Here is a 13285-nt window from a genome sequence, read left to right on the forward strand (position 1 = left end):
CTGAGTGCTGCCTTAATAATAAAGTCATAATGAATTGTATTTATAAAACCCACTGCCACCAAGGTGGTCTGCAAGGACTGCACCCTCTTCATGCATAGAGCTAAAATATGGGGTAAAAAATGGAACAAAATTACAGTGCAGTCAGGGCAGGGAGTGTTCTGGGAGAGTCTGTCAAAGTCTGTGCCAGTTAAACTGGAAAATATCTTCTTCCACTAAGCTCTAGTTTAAAGATTTTTGACATGACTATGTGTGAGAGATGGACTACAGCAAGGATCTGAAGAAGACAGATTGCTTACTCTAAGGGGAGGCAAAGCAAAATCTCAGCTTCAGGCTCATTTTTGCACACCTTTAGGACTCTCAAGTGGAGATGCCTCTCAGGCCAAAAGTCAAGCAACAGGTTCCCAGATTGCTTGATCTTTATGTAACCTTATAATACAAAGTAGAAATTCATATTTTGTTGGATGCAGCAGGTGTTTCCAGTGAGCAGATATTGCAAACAGGGCTCAGCATGAACGCTGCAGTCACAAGTGGGTTCAGACAGCAAGGCTGGCTATGTGGGTGGCTCAGCTTGTGACCCTGTGGTGCAATGAGGATGGAATAATTCCCACCAGCTCCAAGGCAGATAAACACAGAATCTTGCTGAAAGTGGTGACTTGTGACATCAGAACTGAAACTGGTCAGAGCAGTAAAACAGTGGATCAGAATCGAAGTTTGCAGCATAGCCCTGAGCTCAAAATGTCAGATCAGTTGCAAAACAAGTCATAAGGGTGACAGAACTTAGAAGACATTGGGATTTTATTTTTTTATTTTTTGTTTAATTTTATTTGAGAATTAAAATCTCCGGGTAGAAATATGTTGGTACTTTTAATATGTACTCACTATGAAAAACGACCTCTTCTATTTTCCAAAATATTTCATCATCCTTGCACGCTCTGATTTTATTTTAAGAGTTGTTAATTGCCATCCAGAAGAGGAAAAAGCTAATGGCAGGAGTAAGTTGCATGGAAACTCATTTATTGGAATATAAATTGAGATTAAAAAAAATCTTTCTGGTGTAGTTGAAAATGGAGCTTATCAATATATACATAGTTAAATAATATTCTCCTTCCTCCTCACAGTATGCTGGCTTCTGATCTACATTTTTGCCATTTTTCAGATTTGTTTCTATAGTTTTTATTCTAGCTCGATAAAGAAAATAACTTTTCACATTTTTATTTTAAGTAAAAAGGGGGAAAGTTTAACAAGTTGTTCTATAATAGTGAAAAGTAAGTTTAGAACCTAGGTGCAATATTATCTTAATAATTCTGCAAGTGCTTCTGCAGGTTTTTCCTGTGTTAAAATGTTTCCTACTCAACATTAAGATTTTTTGTTTTCTTTCAGATACTGATGAGTACAGACCACCTGTTTGGAAATCTTACTGTAAGTATCTCAGCGTTTGGGGTTTTTTTTCCCAAGTCAGAGCTGGAAAAGTTTCAGGTGGTTGCTTTAAAAGACTCATTTCTCTTTTCATCAGAATGTCAGTTGAAACAGCATCAAAGGGTTTGACTTCTGTTTAGAGATAGGTGCAGTTGAACTGCCCCCAAGGACAAGTGAACATAGATTATTTAGAGGAGTAGATTTTTGCCTAGACCAGGGCTTACATAAACTCCATTCAGGCCTTAAAGTTGGTATCCTTGCAAACTTCTAGGGCTCCTGTGATCCAGTGTCTTGCTTAAGCTGGTTAAGAAAACTCAAATTGTTTTCTTCAGGAATTTACTGATGTAGTAAAACAAGAGCATTGGTTTGGCCTGGTGTGACAAATCACAAGCAGGTTTTTTGAAGTCCTGACTAGAAGGTCCTGGTTTATGACCAGCCTGCCCATGCTCTGCAGTTCTTGGGGTATGTGTGCCCTAGCCCAGGGGAGCTGGCCTTGCAGGCTGCCTTGGCCAGGTGTGCAGGGCAGCAGTCCAGGTACCTTGCCCTGAGGTCAGAGTGCCACTCTCTTGAGAACTGCACAACTTGCTGTTTTCATTAAAAAAACCAAACAAACAAAAAAAAAAAACCCCAAGAACCGCCCCCCCCCCCCCCCCAAAAAAACCCCCAAAAAAGGCAAACAGCCATTTTAAATACAAAAGAATTCCATGTAAAGGAATGACCTCTTATTTGGCTGTGCAAATGGAGCTTTAGAGACATGGAAGAGAACATGAGAAAAATGTAAAAGAGTATTGTAGTGGCTCACCTATAAATTCTAGTTCTTTGTAGATAGAAAAGCCAAGATGTGAGACATTTTGAGACTTGAGGAGCCACAGCAAAAAAGAAGAGTCTTCTGTGAAAAGCAGATTTTGAAAACAGAATGTTTGTGTGTATAACTCACTTAACAGTTTTGAGATGTCAGACTTATATTTGCATTATTTTGTATATATTCAACTTGGTGTCTTCAGGCTGGATAAAGTGATTTGCTCAAGCAACATTTCACATTGTGAAAATGTTTTCTCTCTAAAGGTTGAGGAGATTTGGCACTTGAGAAAATGTAGTTACTTTAAAAGATTTCTATCCTGCTGTGGGAGACTTTTTAATCAGGAATTAAAGGCTAAGTGAGAACCATGGTTAGAGAGCAAGTGTAGAGGGCAGATTTGATTACTTTTTTCAGCTCTGTACCTTCTGTGAACTCAGGCACCACTGCTTCCTTGTTCAGTTTATTCCATCCCATAATGTATAACAGGGAGGTTGAACCTTTCTAATACCAGATCTCCATTGGCAGCTTGACAGAAGCTGAAAGCCTGGGCACGTGCAAATGTGTTTGCACCCACTCTCCACCATGGTTTGTGTGCACCCACTCTCCTGTAACATCATGGTTTGCCTGCCATGGTGAACCTTCCCGTGGTCCAGAAGTAAGCTCTGAATCCCAAGGTTTGATTCAATTTCTGGCTCGTGACAGATGAGAGGAATGTCTTGTTTGACTTCCCTGGCAATAATTACAGCAAAGAAACTGCTGTTGAACAGTTTGAATTGCATACATCAGTTAGAGGAGGAGCCATAGGAATCCTGTTTTGTAACCTAGCTAGTCAGCCTGCTGTGCTTCTTACTGGAAGAGGAGAAAGGTGTTGCCATTGGTGAAAAAGAATTTCATTTCAGAAAATCTTTCCAGCCTGGCTTGAAGTCAGGTGGGAAATAGTTCTCAGTTTTCAGCCAGTTTCTGTGGAGCATGCTGATTGTGGGTCTCCTCTGCTCTTTTGTGAAATTCAGAAAAATCTTAACTTGCTCTTTCATTTTATTTCTTTTCCTTGGCTCTGCAGTTCTCAGAATTAGATATGGACAAGCTCCAGTACCATCAAATACAGCTTTACAATAGAAGCTAGGAAATCTATGTACTGGCAATATAAATGGTAATGCTATGCCTAAAATGATAATTGCACTTTTATATACCAGTGTGCTGTTCTTCATCACTTGCAAAAATCATTTTTGTATTACCAGCCCAGGATGGAAATGACTGATTTTAGTAGCAACAGGAAAAACCATTAGGTTTTTTTATTTGGAACAAAGGGAATGGATTTTCCCAGTTTATCTTATGATTCAATGATCATTGGGCATCTTGCCATTTTCTCCATTCCCATGTAAGTTACACGTATAAATACAGCATTTGCCAGTGGAAAAGAGTTGGGATCAAATGGGAATTGTAATTGTCAAATTGTATTGGTTAAATTAGTGTATGGTCTTGTTATCTGAAGAAGCTGATACCACAATGCAGACCTTGGTATTTGTACTAATGATTGAAACATAATTAAATTTTTAAAGATTACAATTGCAAATGTCAATTTTGCTATTTCTAGTGTACTATTGAAATACTAACTTGGTGTTGACAGCCTCATTTTAAAGGTGACTTGCCAAACCAGATTAAGTTGACATAGAAGTTGAAAGTTAATTCCTTTGGTATTATACTAGCAAGTCTGCACATACTAGTAGCATTAAATTTACATCTGGTTGCAAAGATCTGTTCTGGCTTGATGAAGCTGATTTTAAAAATAGAGAAAAAGGAGGAGGGAAGATATAAATGTAAGTGTATGTCATAATTTGGGCCTTACCTATTTTACTCTGCTACTCAACTCGTTATGTCTTTAGATCTTTAGATGCAAAGGCCATCTTCCTCTTTCCTCAGAAGGGTCCTCACTGAGCAGTGGCAAAGGCAAAGGGTTTGATAGTGCACACCTCTGAGGGATTCTTGTAAAGTCTTGACATACTGCAGGTGTCTGGGTGTGTGCCCAGCACAGTGGGATTGGGCTCCATCTGCTTACTGAAGAAAGGCTGACAGCAGCCTGATTTGACATATAATGAACTTTAGTTTGTGTTTATTATGATTTTTTTCCTGATCTGTTTGTTGAAAACTTGTCTGATCTCACCTAGTTATTCCATATTACTTGATCAATTTGTTGTAAAGGAAATCAATATACTGTTTTGGCTTGCAACATTCTTTTTTTCTGACTGCTTGTTGGTAAATGTTTATATCCTTGGTATCCTTGCTTTAAACTTTGCAGAAAGTCTCCTTTATTTAAACTGCAGTTTTTAATGTTAAAAATGTACACAATGATTCTGTATTAATTAGAATTCAACTTCTGCCTCCTCCCAGTGTATCAGTTGCAACAGGAAGCTCCCCATCCTAGAAGAATAACCTGCACTCGTGAGGTAGGTATCAGTGTTCAGTTTTCTACATTTCAGTAATTCCATGTCTGTATTTAATTGTGTCCAGCCCAAAGAGTGGTTCCTTGGGACACTTTGTGCTGTGATTAGAGTGAGTAGCCTTGGGGCACTGGTACTCGGAAATCCATTTGCTCTAGAAATGAAATTTAAAGCATTTTGATGTGTATCATCATTTACTGAGAATCATTTACTACTTTTTGATTCTTAGATGCATGGAAACAAACCTTTTCTCCTCCTTTTCTCATCAGAAATTCACAGAAGCAAGAGCAGAGCTGTACAGGGGAACTATGCACGTGTTCCTACAGACATCACTGCTAGATGTGTGAAATAAATCAGCAGAGGGAAGGTTAAAACCTCCCCTGGTGCTGCTGTTTGAGTCATACTACTTAAGACTCATTAGTAGCAGGAGCTAAGCTCTGCAGAGCCCCAGATTTGATGGACTGAAGTGGTAACAGCAGGATGCCATGGATAGGCAGTGCTAGGGAAGCACTGCTCATGGCATCAGCTGCTGAGTAGACCCCACATTGCTGCTGTGCCCTGAGCTGCCTTCAGCACAGCAGCACCTCTGCAGGGCTCTGGTGCTCGAGGGTGTAGCTGACACCAAGCACTGGTGCCAGCAAGATTTAATCATAACTACATCCATCCTGCAGCTTCACTGAAGAACCTGGGAAACACTCATTTCAATTTCAGAAGTGCTGAAATGTTAGGCAGTATTACAAAACACAGCTCTTACTGAATAACTGGAAGTTATTACATTGCTGCAATAAAACTTGAGTATTTTTATCTTGGGCCAAGAGAAAGAAAATTAATCTTTGAAATAGGTTAGTTGCTTCAACATAGTATTAAATACAGAAGGATGTAGCACTCTCTGGATGGAACATTAATAGCTTATAATTTCAATCACAAGGAGGATTACTTGACAGAATTAAACAGGCAGTTCTCTGTCATTTTTTCAAAAGTCCAACCATGATTCTATCAAGTAGTCTGTGAATTTGCAAACTAAAATGTAGAGATTTAGCAGAAGTAAAGTACTGCATTTAATGGAAGCACTCGTTTTCCTCTGTTAATTTGATATTTCTAAAAAAGGTATAGCTGTGACTTCCTGCACTTTAGCAAGATGTAGCTATAGGAAAGAACAATACATGAATTTTACAGCAATTATAGCAAAAAGTTTTGTTTTGACAAGGATTTCTATTGTTAATGAGCATCCAAGCAGAGGTATTCCGGTTAAAATTGTTATGCAGGTATATTAGGTACCTCAAATAAGGTTGGATGGAGATTTGAAGGAGAGATAGCTACAGAAGATAAGATGCAAGCTGTGAAAAAATGGAAGTTTTTCCAGTTGTTTATTCCCATTGCAACATTAAGAAGGTTCTGTTCTGAGTGTTCTCTATGGTACATTTTTTAATTACATTAATACACAAGTATCCGAAGTCTTGTAAAAGCTTACTATTACAATACAGGCTTATGATTCAGAGTGCTCACCTGGATAGGATGAAGTATTTTATTCCTTGCCTTCAATGGTTTGTGCTTATTATTGTAAAGTACTGTTGGATAGTTGCTTTTTCCTTCCATTCCTCAGAAGTATTTCACTGGTGGAAGAGGCAGTGGTATGTGTGTGATTGTGTACACAGGCATATTGTAAAACCTTGATGAGATTTTTGGTAGCCCTCTGACCCTGTTCCCTGAGGTGCTGACATCACACCTGTCCAATCACTGTAAGCTTTTTATTGTCTGAGCCTTGTCTTTGAGTCCTGCTATTGTTCACTCCTATAGTGGCAGACTTACAGTGTAATGTTCAAAGTTGCCTGACTCTTGTGGTGATGGGTGAAAATTTTTCTGTTTCTTCAGTTAGATGCTTTGAGGATCTCATTTGTAAATGTTTTAATTCCCACAGAATTAATGTATTTTGATTTCTTTAAAAGAAAAAACCAAAAACAACAAAGAAATGAAAAAGAAACCCCAAACCAACCCATAATTGAAAGTACGAGCGCAATGAAGGAAATCATGTAATGCTTTACATGACAATTGTAATTATTTGACTGCACAAAGTATATTTACTCTGTAGTCAGGGAGAAATTGTAAACTGATAAAGGAGTGTGGGATATTCAGTAAGATATGTTGGCATTATATCCCAGACTAGTTTGGATGCAGAGAAGGGGGTGGGGTCTTTGTCCTAAGTGGTAAGAACTCATAAGTAAATTTCATACTAAGTTCTTTTTCGTAGTATTTCTTAGAATACTATTAGCTAATCCAGTCAAATGAGCAGAGACATAAAAGTATATTCAGTGTCTGAAAATTAAAAATTTTTCCTGCCTCTGGGGTGGTGGAAAATGTTCAGCTATTGATCAGATACAGATTGTCCTCTTTTTAGAATAGAACAAGAAACTTACCAGCCAAATATGAAAGCATCTGTGTAAATCTTCATATACAAATCACACTGACTACTACAACTTTCTCATCCTCATTTTCACTGAATTTAAATTCTGTTAATTGGAAATTTTTATTAGCTCTAATAGAGATAGTAAAAAAAAAGTTGGAATGGTTTGCAAAGGAAAATTTGCTATGGATGAATGGTGGCCTCTAGCCTGTTACAGTCAAAGGGGGATTTGCAAAAGTATCACAAACACTGCTAAGTCCTGTCAACAGTGGAGAAAGAAATTCAACACATTAGTGTCCGCAATGTCATATTTCTGTGAACTTATTCCTAAATAAGATTATGGCATATGACAGACTTTAAGTGTAAAACTGTCCCTGTGTCAGAATGAACAAAAAAAAAAAATACATTCTGTATTTTAAAATAGCTTCTTGAACTCTGCAGAGTAAACCTGTTTCTGCACCATTAACATTGTTGTGGAAACTGAGAAATTAAAGCTGCAGATTTAGAAACTAGTGAGAATAGAAGTAAATAACACAAAACTGTGAAAGAATCAGTCAGGTATATAGCTGCAGAACAGAGCATATTAAATACATGTCATTGTGTATACATATATACACATCATTGAAGAATTAGTTCATTTAAAAAAAGTTCTTGAAAGCTTATTTTTAAGTAATAAAGGTAAAATTGAAGAATTTATATTATCAGCACATTATCAGTGTGCATTTTCCTACTTCTGAATTAATTCTTTGTAATGCAGATAACAGTTTTTCAATATAAGTGTTGAACAATTTATGCAGCTGAGCTGATTTGAAGTGAAAATATATTCAGCAAGCAGTAACTTGTTAACCTTTCTCTCTGGTATCAGCCTCTCCTGCTTATGTTGAGCTTTGTGATCTGTTCTTTCTCAGCTGGGTTTCTATTAGCAGCCATGCATGAATCAGTGGGGAGCAGAATCCTTTCCTAAGTGGTTGAATTATTCAGCTGTATAAACAAATTCATAAATATTAGGAAGAGAATTTTGGTCCTGAGAACATCAAAGAGGTCAGTGGGAAAGAACAATATGTAATTTGGTGAAGTATTAGCACATAAATTGCTCTTCTTGCCTTATTGTAATCCACTTGTTGACAAAACAGGAGCAATGATTAGGGGGAAAAGCATTTGGAAATCGCACCATAAAAAACCCCCAACCCTTTATTTCATGTGCAAAGGCACACATTGTACAAGTGCTGATACTGAGAGGTGGATTCAACAGAATGACCTACTTAACTTGAAATGCTTCTCAAATACAAAGAATTCAGGTTTCTGCTCTGCTACACCAGTTTCATATCAGAGCAACACACAGATCAGTGGAGAGACGCTGAAGTAAAGAGAGTATTGCATTCATTTGGGATTTTTTATTGTGAAGGTGCAGCAGAGATGAGTTTTTAATACTCCGTGAGGTTAAAGTTGATGATTCCATTACATTCTAAGGTTATTTCACTTCTGCATGAGGCTTGCATGCAAATTATAATGCTGTTTGTCCAATTAATACTGTATTTTCTCCATGAAATTCATATTTGTTGTGAATATAATCTTATATACACATGTGCATGCATAGGCATATTTAGGGCAGCCTTGATTGATATATGAAAGCATTTCATAAACAATTTTAAATAACTATATGAAAAAATACGTAGTATGGAGATAATTAAAATCACTGGCTTTTTTTTTTCTGTTCTTTTAGGAGGCTTCATCCTAATAGTTAATAAGCCTGTTAAACAGCATCTCTGTGTAGTATTGCAAAGAGAGTCAAGAAAGACAGAATAGATGGGCAGATATAATGCACAGCCTTGTTAGAGCTGTTTGTAAAGGTGGCTTTATGATATTTGACCGGGATGACTTTCCATATTTCATGATAGCTAAGCTCTTTTCCAAAGGAATGTCTACTGTAAGGTCCTTGCCAAGTCTGCCTGATTTGTCTGTTCATAAATTAGGTTTCATTGCCTTCATACCTCAGTTTGAAAAAGTTATATATTAAGCAATGGTAGGTATCCTGTTGATCTTTGTTTTTCTTGGTGGTGTCATAGGGAGACCTTCATTTTTTTTCCTGTGGCCTCTGCATTAGTGGTGTACAAATAAACACAATGAAAACAAATATCTCATGCTTTCCCCCCTCTTTTTTTTTCCAAGTTAGAAGCAATTTTTAAAACCTTGCCAAGCCAACAGCAACAGGACATTTTTCCCATAAGCAAAAATCCTGAGAAGTCAAAAGTCAGCGTTTGGCTGATCTTTGCTGGATACAAAGAAAAAGAAGCAACTATGGCTACCCTTACACTCAGCAATGCTTTGGTCCAAAAATACTGCCAAATCAGAAAAAAATTCTGCAGAGGATAATTACTGTGTATTTTCAGCTATCAGTTTTAGCTAATAGGACAGATTTCTTGCTATCGTCTTATTTTAAAATCTATTTCTTATCTTAGTTGGATTTAGTTGCAGTCCAGCCATTTTGGTTTTGTCTCCTTAACTTATGGATGACAGACTGAAAGTTAGACTAATGAAGCTTCTGAACTAAACTGTTTTGTCTTTCAGTGCTCATGTACAAAGGGAGGATACATGGGTGCCTGCGATTGTCACTTGTAGAATTAATTTTGTAGAATATAGTCTGGCAGGAGCTCTTTGAAGTCCAAGGAAACACAAAAGACCAAGAAAGCTGCATGTTGCTTCTGGTTCCAGTGCAGTTAAGGATAAGAATAAACACTGTGTCTAGGTTGCAAAGGGCTGGTTTTGCAACACCTGTCAGAAGCTCTATAGAAAGCTTGAGAACAGTGTTTACTGTCTTGCATGGTAAATTTGGCTTACAGGGAGTCTGTGTGGTTTTCTCAGTGCACACAAACCACACTCTGTGTGTAACCCAGTAATTCTGAGTGAATTAGAAGGCCCCTGCTGAGTTCTGATGGAATTTTCTTAATGTATGTCAATATAGATGTCAAAACCCCCTAATATTATCATAAATGTAAAAAGTGATGAAAAACCCCCAAAATACAAATAAACAGGCAATAAAACTCAGTGAATTGAGGTTCCAGCTGCACTGAGTCTTATGCAAGCAAAGTGTTGCACATCAACATTTATGCTGAAGTTATTTAAAGTTGGTAAAACTGATCAGTGGAGACGGTGTTAACAGAAGTGGTTATTTTCCTTTTTAACTCATAATCCACCAAAATGAATTGCAAGCTTAGCTACAAATGCCTGGAAGTCCTGTTGAGGTTTTTTCAGATGCTTTGTTCCAGTCATCTGCCTGTTCACATTTTCAATTGTTTGCACAGAGTATATTATAAATTTTCTTAAGATTTTCAGTACTCTGAAGATGCCCTGTCAAGTTACTAATCCATTTCTGAAAAGGAATCCTTTTGCTCATGTAAATTTGCCAGTTTTGTCTTATAAATTCACTGAGATAAATATAAAATCTCACTAGACAGACAACAAAATCTTATTCATGATAGGATTCTTCTTTTAACAACTGCCCTAAACTAGTGTCTTGGCTTAAGGGTTTTAGTTAAGAATTGTTGCAAGTTTCTATAACAACAACAATAAAATGCTTTCTTTTTTTTTCTCTGTTGCTATCTTCTTATTGAAGAAATAGCCTACATTTAGCAAAAAATGTTTAAGACCTTTCTTCTTTTTTGAAACGATCCAGTCTTCTCAGGCCCTTTGAAAACAACTGTCATACCAGTCAAGTCTTGTTTGCTGTTATAAAGGAAAAGGAAATATTTTAGAACATGATAAGTCTTTCCATGATGGAATGTTTTTTTCCAAAGTGATGAATCATTACAATAGCTTTTTATTTGCCGGGAATGTCGAGGAATTGTTATTAGACTGTACATCAGGATGTATGTTGTTTTGTCTTGTTTTGGATATCTGAAATCTTTATACTCCATTGAAAAAACTGGAGAGAAGTGCTAGTATTATTAGGCTTTTTGTTGAAAAGTTGGGAAAAAGAAACTGAAGTGGCATTCTGTGTTTCAGCATAGCTGGATTGTTTTATATTTTTGTAGTTCAGGTTGTATAACTGTTGACTTTTACTCTCTGAAGAGTTTCCCCCTTTAAATTTAGCAGGAAAAGATAACCTGGTGGTTTAGATTATTAGCTGATTTCAGTGAGATCTGCTGTTCCTCACTTGGCTCTAAACTTCCTGGACAAATGAAGATGCATTACTTCACCTAAAATAATTATCAGGCAGCTTGTACCATGACACCCCTGCATGTTCTGTGCATTTACACCGTAAGGTCTCTGGAGCACTGACAAGGTGGAGTTACACTGCATAACACATGCACACTTGCTTTTGAAGCCTTTTAGGTGATACTGCAGATCACACAGTTTCATGAAGTCAAAAAGTACAGGACTTAGGCACTTGGTGACTCACTCAACCATTTGCCCTCACTCTGAGGGGTTGTATAGTAGTGGCTTTATTTCAGCAGGGACACCAGCTCTGTGATGGAAGGTAACCTGTAAATTTAAGAGTTTTATAGATGTTTCTTTGTATTAATGCACTCAACAATATGGTGCACTTACATGCATGAAATGCAAACTCAGTTCCCCTTTTGGGTACTTTGTAAAAGCAATATTTATTGCCATCAGTTTGTATACACAGACTCCTGAGGTTGACACGATCCAAGTAGCTCATCCTTTTTCACTCCATTTTAAGCACACACATCCACTTTAACAAGTGCAATGTTTTCTGAAGGTCTCCCTTTGGTTTCCCATATGTTCTAATTGCAGAAGAAATTCTGTTGTAGATTATTTTTGCCTGCACTTTCATATTATATCCCTTTCTGTTTTTAATACTATATTGTAGATAGTACTACTGTATTACTGTATAGCTTCTCTTGTTATGAAACATTACAATTTCTGTTGTTTCTTCTAGGTAGAGAACAGACCCAAATATTATGGAAGAGAGTAAGTAACAAACATCTCTGAAAGTGATTTATCCTGTTTTATCCTGACATACTGGTTAATAATAACTACAGAAAAGGTGTCAAGTGTTTCCTCTGTGCTCTTTGTTTCTTCTGCGTGTTTTACAGCAGTGTGTCTCACCATCAGATCATTATTACAGTGCCATCACTTTTGTCTGCCTAAAATTACAGCTGCAATTTCTGATGGATATGGATATCACTGAGTGCTACTTTAAGTGAGAAAAACATACATACGTTTCTGTACTTTCAAGGGGTTGTCTTTTTCCATCTCCTTCTCCAGTTGGCTTTGAAAAAAGGTGTTTCTGTTCAGGAAAAAAAAGATATTTGGATCCCAAATTCAGTATATGTTCAGTCTATGTATGTCTTCTGTTTCAGGTTGCTAATGCAAAGATGGTTACATTTAGTGTGGAGAAACAAAAGCAGATCTTACTTATGTTTATTTTGGCAAAAGATGTGTAGTGTTGCTGGGTTATTGCATCAGCAATTACTGAGATTATGGCAATTTGCGAAAATCTCAGGGATTGCATAAAAAATCTCAAATGCTTTAAAATGTTTGATTGCATGCCATTAGCACAAAACATGTGAAGCCAGCAGGAGATAAACAGATTTATTTCTATATATTAAATTGATAGATGCGGATTTAAAAACAATGTATTTCTTTCATAGATATTCTTTCCTAGAAGCCTTTCTAAACCATTTAAAGTAACTTCAAATACAGGCAGAAAGGGAAATTTAGTTTAAACTGTAAATCCCTGCAAATCAGTAATTTTTTTCTCTTTTCTTTCGTTTTTAATTTCTATTGTTGGTGCTCTTTAAAAGAAGACAAAAAGGGGATTTAAGAGAGAAGAGGCATGTGTTTCAAAATAAACATTTTTGTTCCTTAGATTCCATGGGATGATCTCAAGGGAGGAAGCTGACCAGTTATTAAGTGTTGCAGAGGGAAGCTATCTCATTCGTGAAAGCCAAAGGCAACCTGGAACCTATACTTTGGCATTAAGGTCAGTAATTAATATTTCATTTTTAAATTTATAAAATATTCAGAAGATTTTACTGCGTGGCTGACCTCAGAACATAAAATTCTTTGTGATGCTTTTAATTATTTTTAATCATGATACTTTTTTACCCTAGTTATAGATTTGGTGTCTCTAACCTTCCCTGCCCCATTTTGAACTGCTAACACTCCTTATTGTTTGCACCATCAGGATAACAGCAATTGAGGTTTTGCTGGTGGGGCTTCACTTTGCCCTTCTCCCACTGTGATACAGATGTGATCCCATGCAGA

At 37.0% G+C, this 13285-nt stretch overlaps 1 protein-coding gene across 6 annotated transcripts in view; it reads left to right on the forward strand.

Annotated features, from left to right (window-relative positions):
* CHN1 (chimerin 1) overlaps positions 1-13285 on the forward strand; it is a 104842-nt gene that overhangs the window by 31330 nt on the left and 60227 nt on the right. For 5 of the 6 annotated variants that reach the window (XM_088168012.1, XM_014880169.2, XM_088168011.1 and 2 more), the window contains exons 2-5: positions 1381-1419; positions 4604-4659; positions 11955-11986; positions 12888-13001. In XM_088168012.1, coding sequence (XP_088024138.1) covers positions 12898-13001 — 104 coding nt within the window. In that variant the 5' untranslated portion in view covers positions 1381-1419; positions 4604-4659; positions 11955-11986; positions 12888-12897. Of the gene's footprint in view, positions 1-865; positions 993-1380; positions 1420-4603; positions 4660-11954; positions 11987-12887; positions 13002-13285 lie in introns of those variants that run through there. The other variant, XM_088168008.1, reaches the window with a different exon arrangement.

The sequence above is a fragment of the Sturnus vulgaris genome, chromosome 7, assembly GCF_052056855.1.
Source record: "Sturnus vulgaris isolate bStuVul1 chromosome 7, bStuVul1.hap1, whole genome shotgun sequence".
In the NCBI taxonomy this organism is placed as follows: domain Eukaryota; kingdom Metazoa; phylum Chordata; class Aves; order Passeriformes; family Sturnidae; genus Sturnus; species Sturnus vulgaris.